General features: G+C 35.1%; 2 protein-coding genes across 2 annotated transcripts in view; one reads left to right on the top strand and one right to left on the bottom strand.

The window, feature by feature from the left end:
• The window catches only part of LOC142351581 (3'-5' RNA helicase YTHDC2-like), a 90,868-nt gene extending 86,856 nt beyond the window's left edge, over positions 1 to 4,012 (top strand). Inside the window, exon 4 of the mRNA XM_075403734.1 lies at positions 3,732 to 4,012. Coding sequence (XP_075259849.1) covers positions 3,732 to 4,012 — 281 coding nt within the window. The remainder of the gene's footprint in view (positions 1 to 3,731) is intronic.
• A 5,869-nt stretch (positions 4,013 to 9,881) lies between these two features.
• On the bottom strand, positions 9,882 to 16,071 carry LOC142351911 (EF-hand domain-containing protein D1-like). Its single transcript, XM_075404171.1, has 4 exons — positions 15,789 to 16,071; positions 15,203 to 15,377; positions 10,673 to 10,784; positions 9,882 to 10,232 (listed from the first exon to the last, which is right to left on the bottom strand). The coding sequence occupies exons 1-4, from the start codon at positions 15,946 to 15,948 to the stop codon at positions 10,095 to 10,097; spliced, it is 585 nt and encodes a 194-aa protein (XP_075260286.1). The 5' UTR covers positions 15,949 to 16,071; the 3' UTR covers positions 9,882 to 10,094.
• Positions 16,072 to 20,757: the final 4,686 nt, after the last annotated feature.

The following is a 20,757-nucleotide window of genomic DNA, read 5'->3' as shown; positions in this document are numbered from 1 at the left end:
GAAATAATGCAATGCACTCAGGGAAGTTTAAGGCAATAAATGACAATCTTGACAGGAGTCGGATTCTAACCCACGCGTCTGAAGATACTGCGACCTGAACTCAATGCCTTAGACCGCTCGCCCATCCTGCCGGTACTCTGCGTTGTCTGCTGGATTTGAAATTGAGAAAGGTGTTAAACTACAAAGGCGAGTTGGTATTATGCTCTCGTAATAAGACAAATTTTTGGGCCTGATGTTGAAGCGTATTGCCAAACTTTCAACACCAAAGTTTTGTTAGTGGAAACACCTAATTGTTCATACATCAAATAAAGCGTTTTCGGATGTATATTCTGCACTTTTCACTATGTTATCCGGCCAATGGGAAACCTTATTTTTTCGTTTTTCGACTAATTTCTCAAGAAATAATTACGAGCCCTTGGTGTAGCTGATTACTGGAGATATGTTTAAATTTATTAATAGCCGCACAGCGATAGCTGGGGCTATTATTGGCCTTCTCTTGTTTTTTTTTATTTCGTCGTCATGATTTTTGTTACGACCATATGACGTCACAGCCATTTTTTGTTCATTCGTTCATGCAATTTCAACTGAATTGCATGTGTGACGTCATTTTTCGCTCTTAGTGGAGCGAGTTTTTTTGTTCATGCGCGTGATTAAATTTTTGGTCACACTTGACTTACCTCACTCTCAAAAATGACTTCCTCAATTTGAAATTGACTTTTATTTACTTTAATTCAAAGAGATAAGGTAAAATGGGTGTGTGTCACTCTAAATGAAGGTTATTTGAGATCAACTAATAGAGGCAGTGATAACTTTTTTTAATCAAAATATAACAGATCAGCCTTCAATGAAAAGACGATTTTTTTTGGTCTGTCTTTTTTACTGTTTTTTTTAGACTGCCGATCTACGAATCTATTGCGGCTATTTTCTGGCAATCTGCCAGCTATGTTTTAACTTTATCTTTATGTTTAAACATGTATAAGTTGGGGTTCCTGAACTAAGTGGAGGTGGGTGTCTACCAGAGATCCAATTTTTTGTTTTTTTTATCGATTTTTCTCTTCTGTATCTATTTTTTTTTGCTTTTTTCTTTTGATCACATGTCTTTGCATTGATCCTATTGGGCTGCTAGTAGGATCGGAATATAAGATAATAAATTGCTAAGTGCAATAACTCTCACTAATTATAGTTATAATATCAGTGACCTTTCTAAGTATTCTGCATAATTTCTTCGTTAATTATATCGAGTGGTCAAAATTGACTAACAACGGAAACAGCATATGGGGGCTCTGTAACACGCTATTAATTGGCTATGCTTCTGTATAACCGTTATTATAGCTGTAAGCTGAGCGGAGCTATATTGCGGTGCAATTTCACTCAGATTTTTACTGGTTTTTCGATTGTTTGGATCGGATTTTTTTCTTAATGATTTTCCCAATCAATTCATAGTTCATTTTAAGTCTAGTTTTTTGTTAGAATCAAAATTAAATTTCTCGCTAGTGGCATTTTGACATCGATTTTGTTTTTTTTTACCTGATTTTTTTAGAAATGGTTTTCCCAATGCACTCAAAGTCCGTTCTAGGTCAAGTTTTTTGTTTAGTCAATGAAAATTCTTTGAATTGTACTTCAGGACTTGTCTTGCTACGTTTTTACAATTCAAAGATTTTGAATTGTATTGGGGCGCTGTCTTTTTTACGACTCGAAGAGGAGTATTGGAGAGGCCTTTTTTTAAATCAATTTTATTGGAGTGATTTTTGAAGCGGAAATGAAATGCGTGAAAAAATTTGGAGAAATTTTGGTGCTGAACAAAAGTGAAGAGCGGAGCTGAAAGTGAGTGGTTTTTGTTCATACCGCGGTTTTTGAGAGAGCAAGAAATTGATGTGTGAAAAAATTCTCTAAGCGAGCGAAATTTTTTTGTTCACGTGCGGCTTTTAAAAGCAGTTTTTTTGGCAACTTTTGATGGTTATGAGGTTGGATTATGATAATGTAGTAGTTTTAGGCTCATTTTGATAGGAAATGAAGGTTTCAAGTAGATAGAGTTTAATGCTAATTTGGAGGTTTTTGATCAGTTTTGCTGATTTTTAGACGAAATTTAATGATTTTTTGCCTGTTTTTTTGTTTTAATGCTTCAAGTGGGATTTGAATAGAAGCTTGTTATTTAAGGAATATTCAGATACCAATTGACTAAAGTTTTGGTATGAATCATTTTTTCTCAGGAAAATTGACAGAAAAATTGAGAAATTTTAAACTATTTATCTTATTTTTTTTTGCAGTTTTTCCTTTTTTTCAAATCTTAGAAAAGTTTTTTTTTAGCCTATTGTGACTTGCCCATTGTTTTGCGAGCTTTTCTAACTGCGAATGAACTTTATTCGGCTTTATGTTTCCTTGTACTAATAAAAAAACTCATTAAGTTTTTCTAGTTTTGTTCGATTTGTTTTCGAATGTCGTTTCTCTTCGTCCTTAAATTTTTATAGCTATTATGGAAGTTCAGGGTTCACAATAGTTGTTCTAGTTGTTTAATCATAAGTATGGGCAATTTTTTCCTTCGAGTCGTTTCCGCAATTCTTCCGGCCATGTTTTTTTAAAGATCTGTTCACACAGTTTCATGATTTTTGATGTCAAATTGGAGTAGTGATTTTGGTCACGCCGAAACAGGATTTTGCGGCGTGAATTTTTTTCGCTCTAAGTTTGAAGTAGAGTGAGAAAACGGTGTTTGAACAAAAATTCGCTTTCTCGTTAGTGGTTTTTTGTTTCCGATCGGATTTTTTTCAAAGTGTTTTTCCCAATCCATTAATAGTTCATTCTAGGCCTAGTTTTTTGTTTGAAGCAAATTTCTATTTCTCGCTTATGGTTTTTTGTTCATATGCGGCAGTTGGACACTGATTTTCTGTTTTTTTCCAATTTTTGTTAGAATCAAAATTACATTTCTCGTTAGCGGCATTTTGACATTGATTTTGTTTTTTTTTTTTGGTTTTTTACCTCATTTTTTTTAGAAATGGCTTTCCCAAATCGTCTACTTGTTTGTCTAGTCAATGAAAATTCTTTGAATTGTGCGTCAGGACTTGTCCTGCTATGTTTTTTTGTTTCTTCCTCTGACGCTCTTTTTTCGTTTTACATTTGTTCACACAGCAAAGCTGAAAAAGTCAATTTTTCTGAATTACTTCTTCCTCTCACTAACGGTTTTGCGCGCGTGACGTCATTTCTCACTCTCTCTAGCAAAAGTTCTTTGCGTGATTAGATTTTTATAACACTTCACTCACCTCACTCAATAAAATGACTTTTGCACTTTAAAACTTAAGTTTAATTTGAATAAAATTAAGGTCAAAGGAACTCATATGTGTAATATAGGTCCCTAATAAAAAAGCTTCTTCGGAATGATTTTTCACCAGCTTTATTAATTTATGGCTGAATGTTTTTAACATAACTTTTTGAGCGGCGTCGATTTTTTCAACTTAGATCTGTATCTGTTTCTATCTCTATTATACGGCACGCAAGTCTCCTTTCGCAGCTATTCCGGCAATCTGCCGGCTATGTTAAATCATTTATGAACTCCCTGATGCCGCTCGCTTGAAGATCTTGCCACCCCTTGAAATGCTCTAAAATTGACTGCTGAAAATAAATTGCACCTTACATGAAGGCATTACAAAGTCTTAGAATTGATTGTTTTTACCATTATTTCGGACTTCTAATTAACTAGATAGAAAAATAACTGAGTTGGTCCTTGTTTTCTTGCATAGGTGTAGGCTCTCAACAGCAGCAGCAACAACAGATGCGAACTAAAGGAGCCTTGAGCTACAGAGCTGCTCAGATTCCATGTGCTGCTCAAGTGCCACAAGAAATCAAAGAGTCCCGAGACAAGCTGCCAATTTTTGAATATAATGAACGCATTATCAAGACGCTACAAGAGAACAGAGTCGTCATTGTTTCGGGTCCGACTGGAGCTGGAAAAACTACACAGGTTAGAATTTATCAATTTTTGGCTGCTTCTGAGGCTAAATTACTGGAACTACATTCATAAAAACTTGGGGGGGGGGGGGGTATCGAAAGAGAAGATCCTTTAGTCTTGTTCGGTTGTTGAATGTTGGCAAGTGGATCTCTCGTTTCCTTGGCAACACCTCAGACCCGATAGCATGTTACTGATGAAAAAAAAATAGTGCTTCCATTTAAAAGAAGCAATGCAAGGGATCTATTCTGGTCCTGCCCTGTGTGTGTGTTTTAGGAATGCCTTATTTTGTGATCCCAATGTTTTATTCCATAATGCAAATTGCAATTATCCCCTAAAATGACAGCATTACTCTAGTTATTAAATTTAGCATTATTACATACTTATTATTGAATTATTGCCATATGAGTTTTAAGTACCTGTTCTGGATAGTCATCTATTATGGGCCGACAGAATTTGGTATGAATTTTTCTGGTTAAGATTAGTGTTGCGGCTTACTTTTGTTTTGACAGTGGCAGAAAACGATCACTGTTGATGTCATGAATAGTAGTAGCTGACAAAGGCGAGATCCTGACTCGCTGGGGGCTGCTCTTCATAACTTGGACTCGGGTCTCGGAGCTCCTCTTTGTCTGTCCTTTCTGTTATCTTGGAAACTTAGTCAGAATTCATCTTCACGTGACTGTGGTTGCTTGATTTTGTTAATTTCAATTTTCATTGCAGTGAGCTCCTCTGCTTCTTCAAGAGGTTCTAAGACTTGACTGCTTTCAGACTGCGTCATTATGTCCACGAGCTTTTCTGTTTGGTCGACAATTCTGATGAATTCTTGATACGTCTGAGAAAATATTTCAGAGTCCAGTTTGATATTTGCCTTTTATCTCACCAACAAGCAGTTGCGCGAGCTTGACAGTACTAATCATACTTCGCTTGTTACACAACTTCGTTTTTCTTGTAAGTGTCGTTTTAATTTCACTCAATTTTTCTTTTGTCTGTTTGAAGACTTTGAGGGGTAGTTTTTGTCGACTGAGGTCAACTTGGGTGACCTTAAGGGACACTTTGGTGACCTTTGGGGGCACTTGGGTGGTCAACTGAGATCAGCTCGGCTGATGTACGGGGACAGCAGCCAATGTGAAGAGGAAAAACATAGTCAGGAAACGTTTTGCGGTGAAGCAGAATAAATCCTGGTAGTTTAAGTCACTGTATCACTTCCCCAGTGGAATATAGCCATTTATAACTGACATGCTTAAGCGGTTATATGTGCAAGTCAATATTAGTGCAAAATAGCGCATAAGTTTGCTCATGCGAGGTCATAAAAACAAAAATTTTGTTGAGGGTCAGACAAGCGGACGAATCAGTTGGAAGAACTGACCTCTTATGGGGAATATACTGATATGAAATCCGCTCCTTTTCCTTGGCCATAACGTTTACTTAAAGTTTTTAATGGTTACTGAAGCTATAATCATAATATGCGCCTTTTACTGATAAATCGATTGAATTACTCACTCGGAACCTTCGATTTATATTTTTTTGTGTTCGCTTTTTGTTTTCATTTTTTTTCGGTTGGAGATTGAATTAACTTTGTTACCATGACTATGTTTATAAAACAACAGATCACCAGTTTAATAAATCAAATTTCTACAGATCATTTCCGTTTTCCGTATATATACGTTTCTATGCTCCCCACTTTGGTCAGGTTTGAACAAAAACTCAGAAATCTAATTGGTTTATACGAGTCATTTAATGAGAGAACTCTGCACTAATCAGGTACAAGCACCTGTTGTTATTAGTTAGACGAAACGGTTAATTATCAAACGGGTAATTTTCAATTACTTTGTACTTCAGTATTTCTTCCTGTTGTTACGAGTAGTTTTTGTTGGTTTGTACGACTCGAAGGAGCGTTTTGCGTTTCCTCAGTTTTTTGATAGGCCAGCGAGCTTTTCAGGGAGAGAATTAATGTTGAAAAGCATTTCTTATTTTTTATCATAAGGTTTTGAAGTTTTAAGTTTCACATCTTCTTGCCTTTTGTTTTACTTTTTGTAACTTTTGGTAAGTTAGATTTCTTTTGTCATTTTTTTCTGGTTTCCGATAACTTTGGAGATTTTTCTGATTTTTTCAATACTTTTATTGGTCAACCGAAGTTGAGTTGACTGGGGTAAGTCTCGCCCATCTGTAAATTTGTTCTCGATTTATCGTATCATTTTCTGCGTTGAATTATTTTAAGATCGATCGAATGCTGCATCTGCGTTACCAAATTTGATGTTGAATCTAATATACATTTTTGTGGCTCAGAAGTCAAAAATAGAATTATTAATGGTCATTTTCCTTTAAGTGTTTGAGGATTTTTCTGCTTTCTTTTGTTCCTATTTTTGTCCCTCGCGCCTTATATCACAGAATGACGAGTTAATAGTGGTAGTTAAAATCCTTTAACTATATTAACCTGCGAAGTCTCAACTCAACGAATATTGAGTGAAATATTGTGGCATGGTTGTTATCCTTTCCCCTTCCGTAACAGCTAGTTTAAGGTATTGCTTTCAGGTTGTTTTTGTATTTCTCGGTTTGTTTCATATACTGATTTTGGTTCTTGATGTGTGGAATTCCGAAGCTCGAGTTTCGGTCGTTTTCGGAATCTGTTGTTTTTTGTTTTAAATGGAAAAGCGAAAGAGGATAATTTATTTAGACTTACAGCATTAAAAAAATGACTTCTAAACCGACCAACTCTGTTTAAATTAAGGACAAACAGATCAGTCCTAAATTTCCCAGAATTGATGTCAATTGTTAGCATTCGTAGTTTGGTCAATTGATTTACTTTATTTTTAATAGCCGCCCTCATCTTCTCAGCCGGCTATTATAGCGCTCCTATTTTTTTTACAATCCAAGAATTGGATTGTATTGTTGCTCTGTATTTTTTACAATTCAAATAATTTGAATTGTATTGGGGCGCTGTCTTTTTTTTTAAGATCTGTTCACACATTTTCATGATTTTTGAAGTCAAATTGGAGTAGTGATTTTGGTCACGCCGAAACAGGAAATGGAGCCAAAAAGCGAGTGGTTTTGCGGCGTGAATTTTTTTTGCTCTAATTTTAAAGTAGAGTGAGAAAATGGTGTTTGAACAAAAATTCGGTTTCTCGGTAGTGGTTTTTTGTTCACATGCGGCAATTTCACTCTGATTTTTACTGTTTTTTCGATTTTTTGGATCGGATTTTTTTCTAAATGGTTTTCCCAATCCATTCAAAGCTCATTCTAGGCCTAGTTTTTTGTGTGAATTAAATTTTCATTTCTCGTTAGTGGTTTTTTTGTTCACATGCGGCATTTTCACATTGATTTTCTGTTTTTTTTTTCTTATTTTTTTCAGAATTTTTTAAAAATGGTTTTCTCAATTCACTCTTAGTCCATTCTAGGTCTGGTTTTTCTGTTTAGTCAATGAAAATTCTTTGAATTGTACGTCAGGACTTGTCCTGCTATGTTTTTTTATTTTTGTAAGATGTTTTCACACCTGTTTTCATGACTTTGAGCTTTCAAAACGGGATAAACAGGTAAAGCTCAGCGGGCATCAAGTTTCATTAGAGGCCCGCGTTTAGTAGTCGCTCAAGTACTCAGAGTGGTGAAGCTACTGGGAAGGCCGTAATTCAAGGTTAAAAGTTCATTTTTGGGAGTTTTTGAGCCTAAAATAATGAAATTTTTAGCACTTTTTCGTCATTTTTTGGATTTTTAGTTAGAGCAGTCAGAAATTGAGGTTTATTAAAGTTGATAAAGGTCCTTTGCAAGACGTAATTGCTTTTTACGGCCACTTTAAGCGCTATATCTATTGCTACTCCAAATATAAACAAGGTAATTTATACTAACTTTTTCAAATTGTTTGAAAATTTTTGTCATTTTTTGAGTTGTATCAGACTTTGATGTCTAAACAGCTCCTCTGGGGTTTCATAGTAGGTTATTGAATAGTTTCTAGTGGTAATGAAGTGGTTTTGAACATTTTAACTTCATGAATTTTGCCATTTTTTTAAAATCAAACTTGTTTTTTTTTTTTTTTAAATTTTCTGACATTTATTGTCATTTTTCCCAGGGGGCAAGAAGCCTCATCTAGGGTTTGCTAACAGTTTACTGAAAATATTTTTTGGCCATGGAATGGTATTCAACATTTTAATATCTTTTACCAATTTTTTGATAAAGTTGCAATTTTTTTTCTTTAAATTTTTGAAATTTTTATTCAGTGGCCAGGGAACCTCCTATAGGGTCTGCTAGCATGTTACTACATAGTTTTTAGGGGCAATAAATTGGTTTCCAATTTTTAATTTTGCAATTGTAGGGAATTTTTTAAATAAAGCTTGCAATTTAAAATTTTCGATTGATTTCAAATTTTTCGATTTTGTCATTCTCTGAGTTTAACTATCTTTACTGGCCAACGAAAGTTTTTAAATGTTATAGACAGTTTACAAAACAGAACTCCATAGTCAAAAAATGTTGTGACCTTTTTTATAGCCCTATTTTTGGAATTTTTCTTTCAATTTTCTCTTCTCAGTTTCTTGATGCATTTGTTATTTTTGTCCGGTTTATCTACTTTTAGTGGCAGATTCATCTCTTTCAAGATTTTTGCGTGAGTTAATGAGCATTTTGAAATGAGTCGTATATGGCCTTCAAGTTAAAAGCTTCAAGGGTTTTAGCAATGATAGTTTTTTGGTTAGTTTGTTTGATTCTTTTAGTTTCTCAACTTTTGAGATTTTGTCTTGTTGGCTGGGATTGTTCAATTGATCTACTGGTCAGGTTCATTAGGTGTCTTTCCTTCAATGACTTGGATTGTATTTCAGGACTTGTCCTGCTATGTTTTTTTTACTTCGTCGAATAAAAAATTGTTTCGCTTTACCTCATTTTGCCGCCTTTTCAACATTTTGCGTGAAATCTTTTTGACTTCTCTAGGCTAGTTTCTCTCTTCTCTCATTCTGCTAAACGTGATTTTGAACATCAGTTGCTCAGCAAAGCAATTCAAAATGAACAGAGATAGTACAAAAATGGATGTCAGAAATAGAAACGGGATAAACCCATAAAGCCCAATTTTAGATGCCCGCTATTTGAACGTCGTTCCTATAAGTCTTATTTACCATCTCTAATGCTTATTGTTATTGATAGTAGCCCCTGTAGCCTCTCTCTTAGAAACAAAAGTATGTTCAACTACGAAATGCCATCAAAATAAATCGGACTTAAAAGTTTTTGTACAAAATTTTTTTTTTTCAATATCTGTTATTTCAATCCCAATCATGCTTATTGGAATCAACGGCGGCTATTTTCCGGCAATCTGCCGGGTATGTTTTCAAATTGCACAAAACTTTTGGTTGTTTTTCCCCTGAGTTTTGCGTTACCTGATGAGTTAAGGCATTAATTGCTCTCACGCGACGTTTGTAGCAATTATTTTATTTAGGTGGTCTTTTTGTAATGCGATTTTTTGCTTGACCGATGTTTCGTCTCACCTTTTTGACTTTTCGTCCTCAGAAGTGGGATAAACAGTAAACGCGTGTCGTTTGAGTGCAATTCGCGCGACTATAGATGGTTCTGTTATTATTATTTGTTCGACAGTTTGAAGCAATAAAGTTTTATAGTCAAATGCTTACGCAAGTTTTTCGCTTCGCGAATGTTTGTCCTTGACTTTTGTATAACAGCAGTCTCGGTAATAATGTTAGGCAGCTGGGCTGAATTAGCGGGAGTTTACCACTCTAAAAGTGCATTTTTTAAAATTAAAATTTGTAGAGCGCAAATATCGTCATTTACTGCCGTTCGCTCCAGCATAACTAAGCCCTCACTGTCGTTTGCCCGAGCGACAGAGCAGTTCTTACGATTTTGTCTTTCTATTTGATTCTACAGTTTGTCCCGTCTATGTGCGCTCTCCAAATTAAGTCAGTATGAAAGCTTGGTGGTGACAATGGTCGCTCTAATTGTCAATGCCTGCGGAAATGAGAACAATACGAAATTGAATTTTTCATGAATTGCTTGCAAAGGTATTACCAAAACTGAATTATTTAAAATCTATGCACAGACTTATTGGTCCGGGTTGTGTTGGAAGACAGGAATAGTTAAGACCGAGCAGAGTTTAATTGGCGAGAGTTGGTTGGGCTCTAATAGGGTAGACTTGGGGGTGGCAGTCGAGGAGTGACAGTAGGGATTCATTCGATCATGCGACGAATTTGGACTTGAGGTCTTTGAATGCCTCCTGTTTGCACTTGGCCTCCTCTTCCTCTTGGATCTTCTTGGCTTTCTCTTGTTCCACTTCTCTTGCAAAACTGTTGTCACCCGAGGCCTTCATCTTTGCCTAAATTGGTTCAATTAAACAGAACTTGCTGGCCCACTATAGTTGAATCAATTTGGATGCCTGTGACTACGTTATCGTTGAATAATAACTAAGTAGCAATGTCCAGGGAGTTTTTTTACAATGAAAGTACATGCAATTGTCCAGTTGGAACAAAATACAGTGTCGTCCATTTAATTTGTCGTCTTGTTGATTCCCTTCCCCGATAGTTTCATATCAAGTTCCAGAAGCCGCTGAATCATTAACCTCGACGGCGATCATTACAGTATAATAAAATAATTGATCAGAGTCACGTATCCTATACTTGATCTTGTAGTTAACAAAATGAAAAACCCTAATTAACGCCAGCGATATTTCACCAGAACGTTGTCTTATTTCTTATAGTATATTTTATTTTATAATGCAGTGGCTAATGAATGGTGGTCGTAGATAGTGTAAATGACCTGGAAGAATTCCTTGGCCCCAGTGACTCCCTTCTCTCCCACGTCTATCTCATTAAGGGATGCCAGTTGTTTGAGGGGAGAGTCCTCGTCTATCTCCTCAGAACATGCTTTCCTTCAACAGCAAGGACACCATAATGAGGAAGCAAATAAGGCATGAATCTGTATATAAACATCAATGACATCAATTTCAGTAGATTGCTAAGCTGTAAACTAAATCGCTTCTGACATATGAGTTTCTTTAAATAATGTGAGACCTATCGCCTTTTTTCTACTGATACCTATCACCAAACTGTCTAGCAATGGTTAGTGTAACATTATTTGCACCTCTAGAAACATAAGCTCCATTTCTAAATAAATTCTAGCAGTTGTCTGTACTATTATTCGTTCCCGACCCAAGAGTGGTTGTCGAAAATCAAAAGGCTTGAAAGAATAATTGTTTTCAGCAGCTTCTTAACTCTTCAAAAGTGTTAGCGTTTCGTATGTAATCAGGTAACTTATTCCATCCTTAGCGCCTTGAAAACTGAAACTGTTTCTCATCGCATTTGATGAGCATTTCGGGATTCGAAACAGTTTCTGAAGTGAAGGTCGGGCAGATGTTGTATTGCATTGAAATAAATTAATTATATAGATAGGAGCCATCGATCGATCAACTTTAAACATGAGTGCTAACAATTTGAAAAGAATCCTTTGTTCAATAGGCAACCAGTGTAATTCTTTGAGAAAATATTTTGCAGATACGTTCTGTGAAAAACCCAATAAAAACTTTGCAGCCAAATTATGTAGTTTTCTCATAAGCTTTTTACTCAATTGGAGGTATATAACATTACAGAAATCCCGGCTTGAAAGAACGACAAAGGATGCAAGTTGTTTCCTTTGATTTTCGCCCAAAAACATGGGAATCGAATAGACCTTTTTTTCGTAGTTGTATATAACACTGTCTATAAACGCGGCTCAACTGATTTATAAAAGTCACCTTGCTCTCTAAAGAAAAGCCGAATAAATTTATCGAGATACTCATTGGTAACTCAATTCCAAGTAAATAAGAGGAGTCAATATACGGTATATTAGAATGGGTATTGCAAAAAAAAACAATCACATCAGGTCTACTACTTATCTATTATTTGTTACAAAATAAAAATTATGGAGGTATCATTAGATTCTAATTCAAAGATAAATTGACTGTCAGCTGCATAAAAATCATAAATGACGCCAGTTGAATTTAAAAACTCATAAATTGATGTTAAATAGAAACAGAAAAACACTGGCCACAAATTCGAGTCCTATGGAACTCCAGCTTAGTTGTAAAAGTAATCGGATAGTTCATTCTCAACAGTGACTCGCGTATTGCGACTTCTCAGGTAACTATCAATAAACAGTAAGACTGAGTCATGAAATCCAAATTTACTTTGCAGTATATCGAGTAAAACATTAAAATTGACTGTATCAAATGCTGATGTTAAATCAAGAGATATTAGAAGTGCAAATGCTTCTTCTTGCCAGAATCTCTCAGGGCAATTAACTATTGCTGTTTCCGTATAATGATGCTGACGATAAGCAGACTGTAGTGTCTGCCCTAATCCGTTCCAGTCGAAGTAATCAGCCACCTGCAACAAAAACACTTCGACTATTTTGGACAGTGTTCTAATATTAGTAACAGGTCTATAATTTTCAATTTCATTCTCGTGATTTTCAATTTATTCCTTGCTTCAGAGAAGTTGGAAACACACCCATTAACAAAACCCAGTTTATGACGTCAGTAACAGACTCGAGGTAAGAACTGATTATAAATTTCAAGACGTGTGCCGGAAAGATATCATGAGGTGCAGCGGAATTCGATATTTTGCTCAACATTAGCCGTAAATCCGAACTACTGGCTAACACGAAAGAAGAATTAGATTTGCAACTTGTCTCTGTTTCGAACGTAGTTTTATCGAATTTCTGTAAAAGAGTACTCGCGTTTTCTCAAAAGAAATGACAAAATCTTCGCTTAAAGTACTTGGAAATTCATTTTTGGCAATTTATGAAATTTTTTCTGTTGATTAAATTTTCTCGTTCCACTTTCAGAAGTTCCCGATAATAGTATAAATGTGATTGTAATCTGACCTCGCTCTCAGTTGATTGCATTTTTCTGCAGGCTCATTAAACTTTACGCTGCAGGCGTTTCGCATTAATGCATTCATCATGAGAAAATCATGGTCGATTTGACTGCACAATAAACCTTTTGAATGGCACCAGCTTAGCTCTGACAGAAATGACCCTTGACTAGAAACAATCAAAAAGTTTATTAGTTTATTTTTAAAATAGAATACTTCTGCATAACCCATTTTCAGCAAAATGAGTTCAATCGAGTTGTTTCGAGTCATTTCCAGATAATTTACATCGCAAATAGATGCGTAAAACTTTAAGCAAACTCCTCCTGATGCACTGATTTTCATGCGTACAGAACGCGATAAAGTTTCTGGCGGTTGACTTTCTCAATTACTACGTTAAAGGTTATAGCGTAATGGTCAGAGGGCATAGTTTTATCAATGTTCAGGCCAGATGTGACATCTTTTTTCATAAAATATAAATCAAGCAAATTGCCTTTATCCGTTGTTGCTTCACTGTGCACAGATACTACACGATGCTCTTCCATCAGAAACGTAAATTTCACCTGGTGGGGTCCACTTTTATTCACAACAATATTGAAATCTCCCATAATAACTACATTGCAAAACTACATTTGAATACATGGCTATGTTTTCAGACAGTAAACTGCATAACTCTTCCAGGAAAACATTGAAGGAACCTGATGGTGGTATCCAACTATAATGAGAGTATTTGACGATAAAGAACAACTTCAACTCTTAAGCATTCCAAGGACGGTAACATACGTTCAAAAATAGGCTTTCCTTTGAATTTACTCTTTACTAATAGAGCTACTCCACCACCGACAACTTGTACGATGAACGTTTAAAGACAGAGTAACTAGAGCGCGCTTATAAATCAACACAATGTTGGTTGAAATCGGATATCCATGTTTCGATAATAGCCAAGAACGAAAAATCATGAGATATTAGATAAGGCTCAGTGAAATCTACTTTATTGCAAATTGACCGTGCGTTCCATAGGCCTGCAGCTAAGTGATATTGTTGCAGTCAATTGACCTGCATGTGGCTGCTCAAGGTCTTCCCTCAGTTTCGCGCTTCCTCTTAAAAGTAACGTCTTTAAATTAGTTTAGCAGGCCAAGTTTCAGTCCTCTCAACAATTTCTGTCATGTCTTCGAAAAACAATGTGAAAAAATTTAGGTTGCCTGTGCCTGCTAGACAGTTCTCTGCATGGCAAAGATTTGAAGTTTTGCTCATTACAATAATCAGGCAGCGACGTGATATCAATGGATTGCGGAAAAGTACTGATAAAGTAATGTCTCCTTGGAGGAAATCTTGGTTTAGATTGCACTCCTTAACAACTAGCATTTGTTTTGCTTTACTGAAATATGGCAATATCATTAACAGACGTATACGTTTGATTTATCCCTTGAGACCGAAAAGTGACGGCCCCAACGACTTTGAAATTTAAATTATGGTCGTGAAGTGTTGGGTCCAACAACTTTTTTTGCATACGTGGCTCGAATAATTGGATTGACGAACCGTTTGGTAGGCATCACTGCATACAGTGACAATTTCATTATCTTGCGAACTCACAATACTCTTTAATTTAACATCGGATTCACTTTTGCTGTTTATTCAATTTGCCATTCAATTGAGATAAAATACGAGTGGGAGTTAGCTCATAACAATCTCCGCATGACCACTGCACACTACCAGTTTAATCTGTAAAAGGGTCACATTCCTTGCACAAACCAGCAGAAGCACACCACATGCATAACGTTGAGCACTGCCCCAGTGTGCATTTGCATCCAACACAAAACGTCGGGGATGACGAGGGTCAGCCCCAAGCATATTCGTAAAATGTTAAAAATACTATTTAATAAGTTTATCACAATAATTAGGCTATCGTAATTTTCTTTCCTGTAAATTGTTTTTTTTTGTTAAATTTTGTCCTCATAACTTCAACTTTAAAAAAACTTAGTCTTTTCTTTGGCTTGCATGTTGGTCCGTGAACTACTATTAGTATATTACTGATAGCATTTAAGTCTTCTGTGGGCAGCGTAAGTTTGTGAAGTGTTACTTTAAAAAAACTTAGTCTTTTCTTTGGCTTGCATGCTGGTCCGTGAACTACTATTAGTATATTACTGATAGCATTTAAGTCTTCTGTGGGCAGCGTAAGTTTGTGAAGTGTTGTTAACCATATTTGCTACATTTACACTCATAGTTGGATGTGGAACCACTGACTCGAGAGCGGGAGGGGAATTAAGGCACGGAATTGTAAAAACGTTTGTTGCACCCTGTGCCAAAATTAATGCACAGGTTTATTACCTCTATCTTAAAGTTGGCGTTGTTTTCATCTTATCATGAACCTTACAAAATGAATCTATTCTTGCAACTTATCAAACAATAAAACGTTGAATTCAAAATTGTCCTCGCTCACCGAAATACAGCGAGGAATTCTCTGAATGTGACGGATCCTTTGTTGGGGTCCTTGTTTGCCTCTCTGAGCAGTCCCTTAAGAGTGAGGTGGGTCTGGGGACATCCGAGGTTCTCAAACAGAGTCTTCAGGTCATTCAGATTCAGACTCGTCTTATCAGCACTCTTCTCAGCAACCTCTGAAACAGAGACAAAATTATGCACCTGGTTGCATCAAAGATACTGTTATCGTCTAGTAGGTGCAACTACGATGAAAATTGAACTGTACTGGATTCGAACCAACGTCTCTTTCTAGTAGGCATTATGTGCTAACCATTGCACCATCTTGCCTTAAGCTCTCAAATGTAGGCATCCCTGACAACCCATTGATCACTTATACTCCATACAAGCATTTTACAAGTTTTAAAATGCCGAAAATTTGCAGCATTTTAACTTTTGGCTTTGTAGATGGGAACTTCTGGCATTTTTCGGTTTGGTGAAGACAAAAGGCCAGCATTTTCAACATGAGCCAGCCTTTTTCAGCAATAGTTTCAACATCAATTCTACCAAAAAAATATCGGATGAATTTACAATGAATTGTTAATAAATACCTTTGAACTTGGTGTCGAGGTGCTGGATGGTTTTGCGGGTAAGGTTAGGGTTCTCGGAGTAAATTGAGATACCCTGCTGGTTCATGGTTGGAGACAGCTCCCCCTCGTTTATCTTGTTCCTCTTTTCTAACTTGAGAGCTAGCTCTGCTGATGCCGACATCCTTCTCGCCTCGTTGTCTTTTTGATATTGAATTTGGTGATTGATAGGTTGATTTGATGATCAGACTCTTGTCACGGCAGGTTATTACAAGTATTGCTAAAAGCGATATTAGATTATTGAAATTGGAGTGCTCAAATGGAAGCTTTGTAGGCTCCTGTCACCCTCCCCACACCCCACCCCCTTCCTCCTCCTCCTCCTCTTGGACAAAAGTTTTTCATTAGCAAGTGAGAACAATTTAATGCGTTTCTGCGCTGATATTGATTTGGGTATAGTTCAATAAGAGGTCGAAATAGGTATTAAAATTCATCCATTGTAATAGGATAAGGGTGCAAAAATACCAACTACAGAAAATTATTTCTACGGAGGGGGCACAATTCCCTTTGGTACTCTGCAAATTACAATTGGTTGTTATTTTACTGAATTATCCTCGTACTAGACTTTCATTGAAAGATGATCCCCCTGTTTATGGCAATGGACTGTAACATCCGATTGACTGTAACCGATGAAAAATTGACATTTTTCTTTATGATAAGCAACAGGACGGCTTGGCTTGTTCGAGACTGCGCGTAGCATATAATGTTCCAACATACTTCTCAAGTTTGTCAAAAAACTTTTCTTTCTTCTGAGCGAAATAGCTCTTTTGACTATCCGCTTTGCTATGCTCAGATGCTATAAGCTAAATGAAGCTTTTTTTCTGGAGCAACCTTGACCACAATTTTCTCTAATATGAAAACTAAAAAATGACAACCCTCATTTTGACTTGGTTTTAACAGATTAAACCTCATGCGTTATCAATAAATTTACCATATAAAGCAGGTTCTCAAAAAGTTTGAGTTTCAATAAGAGCAATCGCTCGCAAAGAAAATTTATCTTAAACAATCACAGATAGTAATTTGCAGAAAGAAATTGCAAATATCGGTTTAAACGCTGGAAATAGCCGAACAATGAGCGACTGACTTTTTCCCATATAATTTTTGTCGTAAAAACGTGCGCAACTGATGAAATCTTTGCCAAGATCCAAATTTCAAAGATTCAAGATCCAGTTGAAAACGTATCTCAAGGAAATGTTACCGAATATGAAGAAATCATCAAAAAATAGGGTTGTTGATTGTTTAGTTTTGTCTTCTTTAAATCGAACAAAACAAATAAAGGTTTGTTTTTTCCAATACTTGCCTGACAATTTTATGAAAAATTATGGAAAAGTTATTTTTTATTTTACTTTTTTTCTTATTTTTTTGTATTAAAATACTGAGGGTTTTGTATTTTAACTGCTTCACGCAGGTGGACCCTTTAATATGAAGATTCAGTAAATTTTGATTGGAAGAAACTATCTTTTAAAGTCAAATGAACAAAAGTTTACAAGACGGTTGAAGTGTTGACAAAAAACATTGCTTTTTTTCAGTTTTTATTGTAACAAATTTAACATAAGTAATCAATTCGTCTAATCATAGTTATATAGAACTCTATATTAACTACCGGAGTTGCTCTCGGCTAGTAATTAGAAACAGAACTTTCGTACCTTAGTAAAAAAAACTTTAGAATAGGGCAAGCATTTAAGTCTGAAGTGAGGAGGTTGAAAAAGAAGAGCATCATTTCGTTCCTTGCCAACTTGTTGCTATTATTGTTGTTGATTTTGAATTTTATTGAAAGAACCAATTCTGTTACTTGTGTCAATCAAGTCAAGTTCCAAATGATGTATAGCAGGTGGTTTTGAGTATGAGGTGGATGCCCAAGAAATCTTGTAAAGTTAGGTTTTCTTATTTAAATTTTGTTCTTTCGCTTAAAAAATAGAATAATGTTCCCATCCATACCTTTGATGTTGAATCCAATAAGTTAATGATATTGAGGTCCTAACTTGCACATAAATAAGTTTGTTTGAAAGGAAATTAGTTTATTAGTTATAGAAAATTTTTTGTAGTTTTCTCGTATATAGGGAGCATCACAGTTGTTCATTTGCATAGGGTTGTGAAATGAAGTCAGAGAAAATTTTTTAGGGGCAACAAATATTTCTGAAGAATATTTTGAGTTCAGAGAAAAAGGAATTTAAATGTTCTTCCTTTCTTTTTCTCGTTTTAGAAAATTTTAGTGTCTGTTTAACCTTTCGACTCCCAGCCATGTTCTTTAATGTTGTTCTGTTTCGGTTGAATACAAAAAGCTGAATTAGGTTCTAAGAAGAGAGAGTTCACAATAAGTAGAAAAAATTTTATTTGTCTTTCGAATTTTTAATTCTTATAAGGAATTTGTTCTTGTTTTGTTTTGAAACAAATTTTAATAATCGAAAATATTTATATTCATGTAATCTAATGGCAATTTTTTTCCTAGCAACTTCCTATTGATATTTATTTCTATTATTTTTTTTATTTATAATATTATGAATACGTAATTTATATTAATATGAATACTTATTTTACCGTCTGTTTAATATTTCGCTTTCCATGTTGTATAATATTTTTCTGTCTTGGTAAGGAGAAGAGAGGAGTTCGCGAAAAGTAGAAAGTGTTCTTTTTTGTCTTTCGAATACTTAATTTATATAAGGAACTTCTTTGGTTTGTTTCAACTTTGTATAATTAATTTTAGTTATAGTCATATAATGCAATGGTATTTTTTGGAGCATTTATAAAACAAATATAAATTAATGTCCTCCTAAACCCCCCCCCCCCCCGCTCCAACATTAAACTAAAACTTTCTTTTTTTTCAATTTTTTGAACACCTCTCCTTTTTAAACTAAAAATGTTTAGTTTTTTAATCTGTAAATCAAAACTATCTTCTAAGGGCTACAAAATAATATTTCTCTACGATACGTAAACAAAGTGAAAATTTGACTGAAGAAACAAGCCGGCCTGACATATATATTCCTCGATTTTCAAAAAAATATATATATTGCAATAGTAAGATTATTTCATTGAACGTCGAAATTTAGACTACCCAGTAATGAAAACGATTGAGTTCAAATTAAAAAGACAACAAATAAATTACAAAATAGGTGACAATTAGTTTGTACAAATGGCAAAGCAAAAATGTTGCTCTTACCAGCTGTCAAGTTTGAAATCTCCGCAAGAACTACTGAACAGTTCTAAAAATATGATTATTGTGCAAGAAATGGTATATTATTTGGTGACCATCGGTTGTAATGCTTTGTGTTTCAATAGTGTCCGTTTCATTGATTTACGTCGTTGCGTGATTGACTGATTTTTGTCGTTTTATATTAATAGTGCGTTTTGCGATCTGAAAAGGTGCTTCAACAGTTTCGTTGCCGCCACTGTAGGTAAAATTTGAATTTTAAATGTTCAAAATATAGCGTATTTTGGGGGAAACCAGATATATAAATCCTGTTGTGGTAATTATAGCCCAAAACACGAAGTAGTTCTGGACCATAATTGTCGCAACAGATCAGCAAGGACAATAAACGAGGGCATTTTTGAAAACATTAGAAACCTTAGGTTTAATTTGTTGTTATTTTCATTTCTACTTGCTGTAGTCAGTACCACAATGGTACAGCATTTGGTTGCTGGAAAATTGCTTTTAAAAGGGGATATAGAAAAGAATCTTGGTCCATTATTTTCTTACCACAAAATTTTTTTATTTGAACGGACAGAGCGTGACAATAAAATTACCCAGTTGAAAGCGCCGACTAATTATAAGTATGAGTGGTATAAATGGCATCAGAGACCTCCTGGCTCAAGAATACGGACCCAGACATATTAATTGATCCAACTGTTTTTTTCTCCAAAATGTTAATTACTAATATAACCAAAAGGTTTGAAGTGTACATGCCTTTAAAGTAATCAGAGTTATATATTCAAATAATCAAAATTATGTACGAAACAAATTGCTTTCCAAATAACAATGTTTTAGTGAGATATCGAACTAACAGCAAAGGCTGTGATGTATTTTTACTCAAGGCAAAAACCTTTCTGGTCGAACGAGAGAAGATGCTAATAACAAAACACATTATTTTCAAAAGCTATTGTTTTGATGGGCGACTACACTTTTAACTATTTATGTGAGGGAAAAGGAAAGCTTGATACAAGTTGTAAAATGCTTTCGATCTTAAGTCATTGAACAGAAAAAATCAAACCCAAGTTACCCATGTCACCATGATTGATTTTCTAATTATTGATTTGTGCACAAAAAATCTAAAAACAATCTAATTGGGACATCAGCAATTGGCGGCGTCAAATGGAACCCTATTAAGGAGATCAGATACTGTGACAGAACGATTACAATATTGAATAGCTGAAAACTTTTGGGTAGTCAAATGGCATATTTTTCGCCGACTCAAAAATCAACCAAGAACCAACAAAAACGGCTTTCTGATTTACTATTTGAGCTCAATTGTTAATGTATTTGTTCATCCCACTCTTCTGATTTTTATAAAACCGATTTTTATATACTTATATATATTTTCACATGTTTTTTTGACAGAATGACGCGTATAGATAACATTTTTAGTCGTTTTTCGTCCAAATGGCCGTTTTTTTTAGTTTGGTGTTGTGGAAATATTGTAAGTCGATGCTGTAATAATAGCTACCCTTCTCAAATTGGTTCCACAGTAATTTTAATAGCCTAACATTGCGTTAAAGTGTAAAGGGGCTTATATTTCTCAATTTTGTCATGAATTTTTGGCTACTTTCTGATTTTCTGCTATGATTCCCTCATTTTTGGATATTTGATAATTCGTGCATTGAACGCATCTTTCCCGACGTTAAGTATTTGTGTTTTACAAAATTGTACTCATCCTGATCTAATTCTGACAGTTGTTGATTTTCATCATTTTATTTGTATTTTGGCTTTATTTTTTAAACATTT

This window comes from Convolutriloba macropyga, chromosome 1 (assembly GCF_964194025.1).
Source record: "Convolutriloba macropyga chromosome 1, txConMacr16.3, whole genome shotgun sequence".
Classification (NCBI taxonomy): Eukaryota; Metazoa; Xenacoelomorpha; order Acoela; family Convolutidae; genus Convolutriloba; species Convolutriloba macropyga.
This window is presented reverse-complemented; position numbering and strand designations above follow the sequence as displayed.